Genomic DNA, 13,406 nt, shown 5'->3' on the forward strand with positions numbered 1-13,406 from the left:
AAATGCCAGTGATAATAAACCTGATTCTGATCCCCCCCCCCCCCCCCCACCGCCCATAGACACTGCGGTGACCTGCTGAGTTCCTCTTGTGCCTTTGCGTATATTGCCTCGGAGAAGCAGATTTGCTGTTGGATTTGTCATGGTTTAAACACAGCGGGGGAAAGGGCCATACAGACAAAATCAGAATCAACATTTGAAATGAGATGCAGGATAAACAGGGAGGCGGCTGGAGCCACAGGCGCTTCCCTGAAGTGACAATTCCAGTGGACTCAGACTCAGGATTGGATTTTATTCCCTTTGGGTGAGCTTAATCCTTCTGGGCCTATTCCGTACTGTATCTCAATAAACGCATAAATAAACGACAGTCAAGTCGAATTTATTGTCATGTACAGTGAGGTATAGGTACAAAGGAAAAGCAGCATCACAGGCAGCACACGAGACACAAATTATACATCGATTTATGCAGTGTGATTAGAAATCAAGCCCACTCCAATAATATGAAATATTAGCAAAATTAATGAAAAGCATCGCTCCTGTGCTTACTATAAGGATTCGTGCTTGAAGGCACATCGCGGCCATTAATAGCTGGACCAGCCGAGTTAGCGCCATGATTACTGCAGGGTCAAAGCTCAAAGCCCTTTCCCCGTTGTCGCCACAGACACACAGGAGCCGAGTAAGTGAAGGAAACAAAGTGATTATTGTGTGTCCGTCCACCACACGGTGACCTGGCGAGACACAGGCGGTGGCTGCTCAATGGGTCAGTGATCGCTGCGACCGGCGCGCTGGATTGCCATGAATGTCTCATTTCCAAATCCTGAGCGATCTGCTTTTAATTTTACTATTGAAAAGTTATGAAGGCCGTGAATTTATTTCAAATATCCTGTTTCCGCTGCTACCGACGGACCGCGTGACGTGAACCTGTAGCATTTTAATAGCAACGTGGCTGACATCAATTGCGCATAGAAATGCCCACTATCCCAAATGGACACTAAGCGACCCAGAAATTATCACTGACACAATCTAGCCTGTGCAAAACAGCTTTGCAAACTCAAAACAAGCATAAATTGGTCCAGTTTTTCGGGTAATATATTCTACGAAACAAGCTCCGCAACTGGAGTTGGTTTGGGCCGAGAGTGTCATCTAATGGTGCTATTTGGTACAACAAGGTTCATCATCGAAGAACCGCACGTTGGATTTCAGTTCAAAGGGTAGGGCTGTTGTGAGAACATGGGCTTCAAAGTCAAAATAATACAAGAGGTCAAACTTACACCAGAACCCGTGGTTTGCTTTCAACTGATTGGTTAAAGAGAACTGATTTCCAATTGTCCCGAGTGTTTCTGATATTGCTTTATTACCGATTACATTTGTTTGTTCTAGCTCTGGTAAACTCTCTGCTATCTCTAAACAGTACTGCTATTCACCATTAGCCCTGTTCTCAGTTATACATCAAGTCTTAGTAAAACAAGTGTCCATTTTACAAAATTCTTTTTAATTTTCAAAGTCCTCTTCAGACCAGCCTTTTCCATCCTCCTCCAGTTGTGGTACATCATCGTATTTCACCACTCCTTAACAACCATTCCTTGAGTTCTCAGGATACAAATCACTGGAACTGATTTCCTAAACCTTTCTACCCTCCTTCAAAGAGAAAGATTAGCTTCCCTTGTGACATGTGCATTGAAACACACAGTGAAATGCAAATCAGCGAGGATTGTACTGGGTAGTCTGCTTCTAAAACCAACATAGCATGTCCACAACTCATTAACCCTAACTATACATCGTTGGAATGTGGGAGAAAACCAGAGCACCCAGAGGAAACCCACGCAGTCATGGGGAGAATGGACAAACTCTTTACAGTGTGAAGACAACAGCAGGGATTAAACCCAACCCGTAATCACTGTAAAGCGACGCGCTAACTGCTACACTACCATGCCGCCCCCAATTTCCTCATTTAAAATGTCTCTAAAAGCCTACTTCTATGAATAAACTTTTGTTTATCTACCCTAGTACCTTGTTAGATGTCTTGGTGTCCAGTTTTGACTTGACAACATACCTATTGTACAGATTGAAGCTTTTGTCAACATTGAAGTTGACAACATTAGAACTTCATATGCTGCTGGCATACATTGTAAGAAATATACGTCAGGTCAGATTTAAGTGATGTAGCATTTGATTCAGTCCCCATCACATGGAGGATGTCAACGTTACAGCCCTTGCCCATCCCCATAATGCTGAACCATTAAAAATGGGAGGGATTTGAAACATACAAATAACTTACTCTGAACTCAGCATCAACTCATCTCATTGTAACTGAAGAAATATTACCAGATTAATGACATTTTTATTTCAATATATATATAGATATATATATATAAAACAAAGAGATATAGTATTGCATTGTTAAACAATATGAATACAGTAATTAGCAGCTCTTTAAGCAGATCTATCAATCAATAGCATTGTCATTATCAGACCTGTTGTAATATTGCATGCAGTTCAGCAGCATACATTCCCAGCAAATTCATTGTAAATCTGGCAAATCCGTTACCAGCTGTAGAACAAAGTGCAAAAATGGTTATGGAGGACAAATTCTAGGGAATACAATTTTCCCCTTTCTATCTACCCGACCCATACCCAAAACAAGACCTTTCCAGTCCCCTAAGCTCTCTTACTGCTCCCCTAAATATCCCCACTCTCAACTGTTCTGTTACCCAAAAGCCTTCCACCTCAGACTTCCAATTTTCCTTTCTTGTCCCTCAATTCTTTTTCCTGTTTCTCTGTCTTCTTCTGAGTCTGCTTCTCTGTGCTCCATCTCAGATGGTGGAGACAAGTCCGAGCGCTCTCCATGATTTCACTTGGGCTGTGTATTGCTGGCATGTAACCAATATCCTGAGGGGCAAATTGTTGATTTCTTCTGGAACACATCCATCAAACAATTCCAAGACTGAATAAGTCATCTGCCTTTCTCATCTTCAGTATCACCATCACAACCTCCCTGGTTTAGCCAGTTGCACAGTCTTGCATCTCCTCTACACCATCATCTTAGCTTCCAAATCAAGTCTTCTGTTTCCCAGGATCTTCCAAATGTGAGGTTTCCCATCTTCCACAGGCCTATAAACAAGATGTCCTCAGCCAATGGACCCTGAATTCCCTTCAAATAGAGCACTCATCATTCCTCAAAACTTCAGATAGCTCTTGAAGGAGAAGAAAGATGATGAGTTCCATGGCAACTCCAAAAGTCATGGAGGTGTCAACAAAAATGCCCACCTTTCAACAAAATGCAACCAAACACCTTGGAGATCTTGATGTTATGAGAGGTGCTTAATAAGTGCTAGGTCTCCCACTGCTTACCTGGTTTAGCATGTCTCATTGCTTTAAACATGGAGTGTTTTGAACTAAGAAGCTGGCCTATCACTTTCTTGGAGCAATTAAGGATAGACAATAAACACCTTCAGTTTTAGAATGAACATATAAAAGAAAAATGTAAATGTTCCCTTCCCTCTACTGAAAACATTCTTCTCAATGACAGAATGTAAAGAAAAACAGTGAATGGTGAAAGGCTGATTTAGAAAGATCTTATCTCTCACTCAGGATAGAAAGGAGAGAGCCTAGAGCAGTGGTAGCGAACCTTTTTGAGAGCATGTGCCAAAAGAGGTGATAATCTTCTAAAAAAATTCTTTCACCTGCCATGATAATTTTGAGTAGAGGTTATTATCATAGATTAATTAATGTAACAATAATTATGGAAAAATTCTTTCACCTGCTATGATAATTTTGAGTAGAGGTCATTATAGATTAGTTAATTAGTAACAATAATTATGGACTTTTTTCAAGGAAAAGGTTGCTTATTTATGTGCATTAATTGTCTTGCTATTAACAAAAATAATAACAAAAACAGTTTTAAATAAATAAAGCATTTTAGAAAACCTATTAAAATTATTAATATTAATCTTTTAAAAAGACTATTGAAAAATAACATCATTTCTATATAGTAGTTATTGTAACTATATACTATCCAAATACTGACGTGTACACCAGGTCTGCAAAGATTTCAAAATACGTTATCCAGCATCACATGCTCTCGCAACCAGCTCCAAGCTGGCACGAGATGTTTCCTATCAAAACATCTCATTGCTCTGGGTTGTAAGAAAAAAATTCTCTGTTTCATTTTGCAGAAGAGATAATCATTATATACCTTTTTATTATGGTTGGGGTTTAAAGAATCGAGAGGTCGCACGGCATGCCGAATGCCAATAAACTTTGCATGTGTCACCTTGGGCATGCATGGCATCGGTTTGCCACCCCTGGCCTAGAGTGTTGTATATTGCTGTCCTGTCTACTACTCTACACAGCAAGCAAACGTATTTCTGCACAAGATGTTCATGATTTGCACTAAGTATTGGGGGGAAGAGGTGGAGTTGGGGCAAGGAAGGTCCTGAGCAGGAGACAGTGAGTGAAGCAGGGTACTATTCGCCTCAAATCTTTGTGCCCTAGCCACAGAGCCAATTCAGAGATGCTTCGTAAAACCTACCTCTTTGACCAACTTTTCATTTAAACAATTTGTGAACTTGAGGTAATTTACTTCATTAAAGTCATCATACAAATGCAAATTATTGTTATCGAGGGTGATTAAAGAAAGCAATGAAGACATGGAATTTTCAAGGTTCTGAATTCTTGGGGTATTGGACCATGATTCAGCTTTAAAGAGTACCTTCAAACAAGATTCAAATTGATATCCATCCAAAGGACCTAAATATAGAAATCACATGACTGAAAATGATCTCTTTTTCAGGGAGGTAGGTGATCTCTTTTTCCTTGAGTAGTTGTAATGAGTGAGATCAGGGGAGGATCCACAATGAAACAACCAGATGGGAAATAAATGTTGTAGAACTTAACAGCATGTCACTTTTGATTTCCTTTGCACATTTAATGAGAGGGGAGACATTTATCTCACATACAGCCTTAGAGCATAAACTAGATCCTGTACTGGGGATATGAATGAGTTGCTGAGAATGCCCTTGTATTTAGAAGCAGTCTAACGTCTGAACTCTGAGCAGTTTGAAGGTGGCCCTTGCAGTACAATCAGCTCCTGTGTGGACACTGCACTTTGCCACACAGAGATCTGAAAGAAACCCAAACATCACTGCATAATCACCTCTCATTATTAAGCCCTACCCCTGATGTTTCCAATGGTGGGAGAATTTTGGACAAAAGAACACAGACTTAGAATAGAGGGGCATCCCTTTAGAACAGAGATGAGGAGGAATTTCTTTAGCCAGAGGGTAGTGAATCTGTGGAATTCATTGCCACAGGTAGCTGTAGAGGCCAAGTCACTGGGTATATTTAAAGCAGAGGTTGATCGGTTCTTGATTAGTCAGGGCATCAAAGGTTACGGGGAGAAGGTAAGAGAATGGGGTTGAGAGGGGAAATTAATCAGCCACGATCAACTGGTGGAGCAGACTGGATGGGCTGAATGGCCTAATTCTGCTCCAACCCACCTCAGCAATGGAACACTATAGACCACTTCTTTGCACTATCACAGACCTGTCCTTGATTGTGGCTTTGAAAAAAGAGCTAGGTGACCAAGTACCACGAGTCACCATGCTTTTTCTTCACACTACCGCAGACCTGTCCTTGATTTTTTTTTGTTGCATTAAGTGATTGCATGTTCACTATGTACTTTTCTTTTCACTGTATGGTATAATTTATCTATAATTTATATTATGTATGCTTTCTGCACCTGCGTGCCTGTGACGCTGCTCTAAGGCAATTTTTCATTGTACCTGTACCTCAACGTAATTGTGCATATGACAATTAACTCAACTTGTACCATTTCCAATTCATGTAGAGTACCAGTGCATTCAAACATAAACTTGAAAATGGCTGCAAATGAAAGCAATATTGGTCTAGAGTCTAGACCTTGGAAACACACAGAAGGGATTTACTCAAATGGTAGCAGGGATGGTGGATGGTGCAGCTGATAAGAGGAAATTACATCCACTCACACAGGGACCAGTGACCAATGCATGTCGATGTAGGATGATTGACGACTGGCAGAGATGGAATTGACTTTGCAGTCAGCTGTGAACAACGAGATACTTCCTGAAAGGAGGTGTGGAGACAGATTCAATAGTAACTTTAAAAAAGGCAGCTGGGTGCGTTCAAGAGACATTAGCGAGACTTTGAGAGAAAATAGGAGTGAATGAGATTAATTGAGAAGCACTCCCTAGGAGATATCTCAGGATCACAGGCCATTGGAATGGCATAATTATGCAACTCCAAATGCTTGTTCAAAACAGGTAGAAGAAAAGTCTACCCCAAATTGCCTACTGCTGCTTCAGTGAATAACTGGATTGGCTCAATTGTGCCCGGGAGTTCTTGTGCTTTAATAAACCACCTTTTTACTGTTCCAGTCATTCAAAGGCACCATGAGGAATTTGGGGGGGGGTGGAGTTTGTGGTTTAAAATTGGGCATTGTAACCTGTCCGAGTTCTTGAGTACTGGTTGGCTGGGGCCGGTAATTTGGATCCCCCATATTCATATCCATCAAAACGCAATCAAATTAAAACTGGGCTTAAAGCCAGATCTCATCACTGCTCATACTGGAGACTTTGTAGATATATCCAGACATCGGGAAATGAAGGAATCCTGCAGCAAAAAAAGAGAAAAGAGCTGGGTGACCAAATACCACAAGTCACCATGTTTTGCATTTTATCTGATCTGTTTTAGTGCTGTGAATGCTCAAAACCCTTATAAATATATACATTCCTACTGACCCCTTTAAATATTAACATATTCCCAGTCATCCGCAATACATCCCAGCAAGTTTGCTAACAGCACCAAACTACCAAACATGCTATAAAACCATTAGACATAGCAGCAGAATTAGGTCACTTGCCCATTGAGTCTTCTCCACTATTCCATCATGGCTGATTTATTATACCTCTCTGCCTCATTCTCCAGCCTTCTTCATGTGATACCCTGATTAATCATGAACCTATCAGTTAAAAGTTAAAGTCTGTCCTGAGCCTCATAGGCTCATCAGGCTGGTGCTTATGCTTGTCTCCGTGGCGTGAAGCGACTGAGAGTACAAGACTCTCCCCCCCGCCCCCCGGGTAGGACGCCAGTCTATCGCGAGGTTAAACCCAGCATTTTGCCGTTACCCATTTTCAGCTGGGTGGACTGGAGCAATGTGTGGTTAAGTGCCTTGCTCAAGGACACAACACGCTGCCTCAGCCGGGGCTCAAACTCATGACCTTCAGATCACTAATCCAACGCCTTAACCACTTGGCCACGCGCCACACCATGAACCTGTCAACCTCCACTTAAATATACTCTATGACCTGGCTTCCACAGCAATCAGTGACAACGTTTTCCACAGATTCAACCTTTGGCTACAGAAATTCCTCACCTCTGGTCTAAATGAATGTCCCTCTATTCTGATGTTGTGCCCTCTGGTCCTAGATTCACCCACTATTGGAAACATCCTTTCCACATCCATTCCCAACTTGGGGTGCACAGACCTATCCGTTAATGGTAGGGTTGGGAATCCCTCATCTAGACCTTTTAATATTCCACAAGCTTGAATGAGATCCCACTCATTCTTCTATACTCATGCTCTGTAATTATTCACAAGAAATTTTCCCCTAGTAACTTTAACTTACTCAGGGAGATACTCTACAGATATTAATGTACTACCAAAGGTCCGCTGCAACTTTTAATGCACGTAGCAATGTGTATAAATATTAGCACACTCCTGGTGACCTCCTGTTAATATTAATACTCCCTTGGAGAAACCTCTTAAATATTAACCACTGAAGAGAACCTATGTAAATGTTAACACACTCCCAGAGACTGATCTGCAAACATTCCAGCTTATGGACAAGTTTATCTGCCTTTGGATCATCCCTGGAACCGAGCTTCAGTTGACACACTGACTGCACAATGAACGTGCAGTGAGAGGCTGGTGCCCATACTGAACAGTCTTACGGACAGATCAAGCTCACTCAGCTCTCTTGACAGCGTGATCTCTGGCAGACGAATCATTAGCTGAGAAGCATGGGGCATAGGGAGCTCATGCCTTATGGATGAGGGCAGCACCGTAGTGCAGAGGCTAGCGCAGCACTTGGCAGTGCCAGCAATCAGCAATCGTGGTTCAATTTCTGCCACCGTCTGAAAGGAATTTGTACGCTCTCCCCATAACCTCGTTGGTTTCCCTGGGTCCTCCAGTTCCTTCTCACATTGCAAAGATACATGGGTTATGATTAATAGATTGTGGGCGTGCTATGTTGGCACCGGAAGCACAGTGACACGCACAGGCTGCCCTTAGCACATTCTCGGACTGTGTCGGTCGTTGATGCAAGCGACGCATTTCACAGTACACTTCGATGATTGCATGTACATATGACAAATAAAGTTAGCATTTATCATTAAGTCACCTTTAGGGTCCATGGCTGCATTTTCCTGATCGGACAAATCACCGCACGCCACCTTGTTTTCAGACAGATGCTTTGATGCTTCATCAGCCTCTAGTTTACAATTGAAAGCATAGTGCAATTAGCAACCATCCAGAGAAGTCCGATTAAGAATTGTATTTACACTGTTTCTCATTCAGTAATATGTCAAGAGAGAAAACCGACATATTAAAATCTTCCAATCCAGTTCACCCCTTTCCCAGTTTTTGCTGACCTACACACTGGTTAACAATCAAAAATTGCCTTTGCTTTCAAGTTCAATGTCTTTATTTTCATCTCTCACATTTCCCTATCTATGTAACCTCCTCTGGTCCAACAACAACATCCAGTGGTCTGAATTTGTCTGGTTCTGCCGCCATCAGAAACTTTTCCTTTAGCTATCTAACTGAAACTCAACAGCATTTCAGAATATTCTGTTCTCACCCCATCTGAGATAGTCCATTGCCCTACCCTTAATGTTCTCACATTCTCTCCAGCTTAAAACTATATTTATTTTCTCACATTTCCAGTTCTGTTGAAGTGTTGTTGATCAGAAACATTAGCTCGGTTTTTCTTTCCACAGAGGCTGCCTGACCTGCTGAGTGCTTCCAGCATTTTTTGCTTTTCCTTCCAAGCCTCTTTGCTCCTCCAAGGCTCTCTTTAAACCCTTGCTCTGGAAAGACTAGCTCCTCAGAGTGGAGCACGTTCCAAGGCCCAGAACCAAGCAGCATCTCCAATTTTACTTGCTCCTTAAAACCAAAAGACAAACATATGTCAGAGGAGGTCCCACAAACCCTGGCTTACCTGCTGGGGATTGGTTCAGATCATTAACATTCTGATACTGGTTCAGGTTTGCTTGGAGGGAGACGTTCTCCCTCGGAATCTGTACTTCATCGCATTTAACACTGGTAGATTCGCTGCATTGACAAAAAGACAAGCATTTTATGGGACGAAGAAAAAATTGGAATCTGTGCCATTTTATTTGGTGGTGGAGAGAGAATCTCTGAGTTTGCCTGTTATAGGCTGTATAGTGGACAATGAAAAGTTTAAAGTTATTAAATATATTATCAAAGTACAGTATATGTTACTGTATACTAACCTTAGGATACTTTTTTTTGCTGACATTTGCAGGAAAAATAAAGAAAAGTAATAAAATGTATGAAAAAACTCTACATAAAGAATGACAACCAACCAATGTGCAACAGAAGACAAACTGTGCAAATAAAAATACTGAGAACATAACTTGTCAAGAGTCCTTGAAAGTGAGTCTGTAGATTGCAGAATCAATTCAGAGTTCTAGTGAGTGAAGTTATATATGAAGGATGAAGAATAAAGAAGGTTATCAAAAAAATTACAGGGGGATTTTGATTAGTTGAATAAGTGGACAAAGGAAGTTCAATTTGGGTAACTATGAGGTGTTGCATTTTGCAAAGTCAAAGCCAGGTAGAACATTCACAGTGAATGGGAGGGAGACCCTGGGGAGTGTTATAGAAAAGAGGAACTATGGAGTACAAGTACATGGTCACTGAAAATGGATTCACAGGGACACAGGCTTTTGGCATGCTGGCCTCCATAAGTCAGGGTGTTGAGTATAAAAATTGGGAGGTCACAATGGGATCATACAAGACATGGGTGTTCAGTTTTGGTCACCCTGCTATCAGAAAGATGTCATTAAACTGGAAATACTGTAGTGCAGAAAAGATCTACAAGGATGCTGCCTGGATCTGAGGGACAGTGTTAAATGGAGAAGATGGACAACGTAGTACTTTATTCCTTAGAGAGTAAGACACTAAGAGGAGATTTTACAGAAGTGTATAAAATCATGAGGGGCATAGATAGGGTGAATGGACACAGTTTTTTTTTCTCAGGGTTGGGGTATCAAGAACTAAAGGACATAGGTTTAAGAGGAATTTGAGAGGCGACTTTTCTTCCTTTTTTTAAAAAAACACAAATGGTGGTATCAATGTAGAAATCACTACCAGAGGAAGTGGTTGGGACAGGTACAAGAACAAGAACAACTTTTAAAAGGCAGTTGGACAAGTATATGGATTGGAAAAGTTTAGAAGGTTATGGACAAATGGGACGAACTTCGATGGGACATCTTGGTCATCATGGACCAGTTCAAGGTAAATAAATAAAATAATTTCCTGATCAAAGTACATATATGTCACCATATACAACCCTGAGATTCGTTTTCTTGCAGGCATTCACAATAAGTGCATAAAATACAATAGAAACAATGAAAAACTGCACTCAACAAGACAAACAACCAACGTGCAAAAGACACCAAATGTGCAAATACAAAAAGAAAAACAATAATAAAAAAAATAAATAAACAATAAATATCGAGAACATGAAATGAAGTGTCCTTGAAAGTGAATCCACAGGTTGTGGGAACAGTTCAATGAGGGAGGGGAGGGGGAATGTAGTGAAGTTATCCCCTCTGGTTCAAGAGTCTGATAGTTGAGGGGTAATACCTGGTGGTGTGAGTTCTGAAGCTCCTGTACATTATTCCTGATGTCAGCAGCAATATGAGAGCATGGCCTGGATGGTAGGGGTCCTTGATGATGGATGCTGCTTTCTTGCTACAGCGCTTCACAAAGATGTGTCCAATGGTGGTGAGGATTTTACCCATGCTGCACTGGCTATATTGTATGACTCTATGACACTCTCCACGGTTCCGGGTTAGATTCTCACTGTCATAGCCTCCCAAGTTTGGCAAGTTTTAACAGCAGAAAAAAACTAAGAATATTTCTATTGCAACAAGAGTCCTTGGCTTCCAAATAAGGTGTCAAGTAATAAGAAATGAGATGAACATCAGTTTGTTTTCACAAAAATTTGTAAATCCTTGGAATTCTCCATTCCATGGGCTATAGGTGTCCAATAGTCACTAAAATTGAAGATTCAAGTCTATAGACATTTTGGGATTTAAGGAGAGAAATGGCTGGTGGAACTGCTCTCACTCAGCTCTGGAGACCCGGATTCTATCCTAACCTCCAATACTGTCTGTGTGGAGGTTGCATGTTCTCCCTGGAAGTGCACAACTTTCCTCCAGGTACTCCGGCTTCCTTCCACATCCCAAAGATGTGGGTTGATTTGTTAATTAGACACTGTAAATTCCCCAGTATGCAGGTGAGGGTCGAATCTGGGGGGAGTGGATGGGAATATGGAGAGAATAAATCAAGTTTAGTGTAAGATTACTATAAATGTGCCCCTGATGGTCAGTGTGGGTTAAAAAGCTGTTTTCATGCTCTTTGACCCTTGGCTTATTTCTATGATTCAAGGAGTATGGTGGGAACATTGGATTAAACTGAAAAAGGAGCTGTTATTGATTGGGGAGCAGATCTGGGGTGTGCTACACGGCCTGTTTCTACCATTAACTGTACTGACGAGATGATGGCGAGAAAAGAAGCAGCCGATCTGACTTGCTGAATTCCCAATGGCTTTAAAACAGCCCCAAAGATTATCCACCCACTCAAAGTCAACAAACTTATACTCAATCTTGAGGATCCGTCATCCGTCCACCATCACCACCACCCCCCCCCCCACCTGGATCCGCCCATCACCTGCCAAATCTTGGTCCACCCCTTCCCTCCACCTGTTCAACCAGTTATCTCCCTCCTTTCTTTACAGCCCAGATGAAAGACCTCGAGCTGAAATGTCAACTGCTCATTTCTAAGATTTAAGATTAAAACTTAGTTATCACATGTACATTGAAACATATAGTGAAACATGTCATTTGCGTTAACAACCAGCACAACTGAAGGTTTGCTGGGGGCAGCCTACAGGTGTCGCCACTAATATGGTTACATTATAACTGAATGGTATAGGCACCCAACAAGTTCCCCTCCACCACGTACCTCTTCCATCTGGCAGAATTGGTCCTCACCATCAACAACTTCTCCTTCAGCTCCTCCCACTTCCTCCAGACTTGCAGGTAGCCCTGGGAACCCACATGGTTCCAGCTATGCTTGCCTTTACATTGGTTATGTTGAACAGTCCATGTTCTAAGCCTTCCCTGGTAATGCTCCCCAATTCTTCCTGCGCTATGATGACAACTGCATTGGTGCTGCTTCATGCACCGATGTTGAGCTTGTCAATGTCATCAACTTTGCCTTCAATTTCCACCTTGCCCTTAAATTCACTTGGTCCATTTCTAACACCTCTACCCCATTCTTGATCTCTCTGTCTCCATTTTTGGAGACAAACAATTGACCAATATCTTTTATAAAACTACTGATCCCCAAAGCTATCATGATTAAACCTCTTCCCACCGTCTCCTGTAAAAATGCTATTGCATTTTCTCAGTTCCTTTGTCTCCACCACATCTGATCCCAGAATGAGGCTTTCCTTTCCGGGACATTGGAGACATCAGAACATTATGCAAAAGAGTAAACAGTCGACGTTTTGGGCCAAGACACTTCATTGAAGGGTCTTGGCCCAAAACGTTGACCGTGTACTCTTTTCCATAATTGCTGCTTAGCCTGCTGAGTTCCTCCAGCATTTTATATGCGTTGCTTTAAGAGTGATAGAGTTCCTCTCACCCTTACCTACTAACCCATCAGCCTCAGCAACCAACACATCATCCTCTACAACTTCCACCATCTCCAAAGGGATCCTACCAGCAAACACATCTTTACCTCCCTCCTACTCTCCACTTTCTGCAGGGATCACTCCCTTTGTGTTTATCTTGTCTAGTCTTCCCTCCCGGCACTTATCCCTGCAAGCAGCTGAAGTGCGACACCTGCCCACTCACTTCCTCTCTCACCTCCATTCAGAGCCTCAAGCAGTCCTTCCAGGTGAGGCCACAATTCATCTGCAAATCTGTTGGGGTCATCTATGGTATCCAGTGATCCCAATGCAGCTTTCTCTACATTGGTGAGACCCAACATAAATTGAGGGATCATTTTGTCAAGCACCTCTGTTCCATCCACCAAAAGCGGAATTCCCCAGCAG

General features: G+C 41.9%; 1 protein-coding gene across 3 annotated transcripts in view; it reads right to left on the reverse strand.

Moving 5' to 3' along the window:
* Positions 1 to 352: 352 nt before the first annotated feature.
* The window catches only part of LOC132385118 (transmembrane protein 25), a 37,431-nt gene continuing 24,377 nt past the window's right edge, over positions 353 to 13,406 (reverse strand). For 2 of the 3 annotated variants that reach the window (XM_059956884.1, XM_059956883.1), the window contains exons 7-9: positions 9,255 to 9,367; positions 8,436 to 8,525; positions 353 to 6,645 (exon numbers count right to left, since the gene is read on the reverse strand). In XM_059956884.1, coding sequence (XP_059812867.1) covers positions 6,572 to 6,645; positions 8,436 to 8,525; positions 9,255 to 9,367 — 277 coding nt within the window. In that variant the 3' untranslated portion in view covers positions 353 to 6,571. Of the gene's footprint in view, positions 6,646 to 8,434; positions 8,526 to 9,254; positions 9,368 to 13,406 lie in introns of those variants that run through there. The other variant, XM_059956885.1, reaches the window with a different exon arrangement.

This window comes from Hypanus sabinus, chromosome X2 (genome assembly GCF_030144855.1).
Source record: "Hypanus sabinus isolate sHypSab1 chromosome X2, sHypSab1.hap1, whole genome shotgun sequence".
NCBI classification, from domain to species: Eukaryota; Metazoa; Chordata; class Chondrichthyes; order Myliobatiformes; family Dasyatidae; genus Hypanus; species Hypanus sabinus.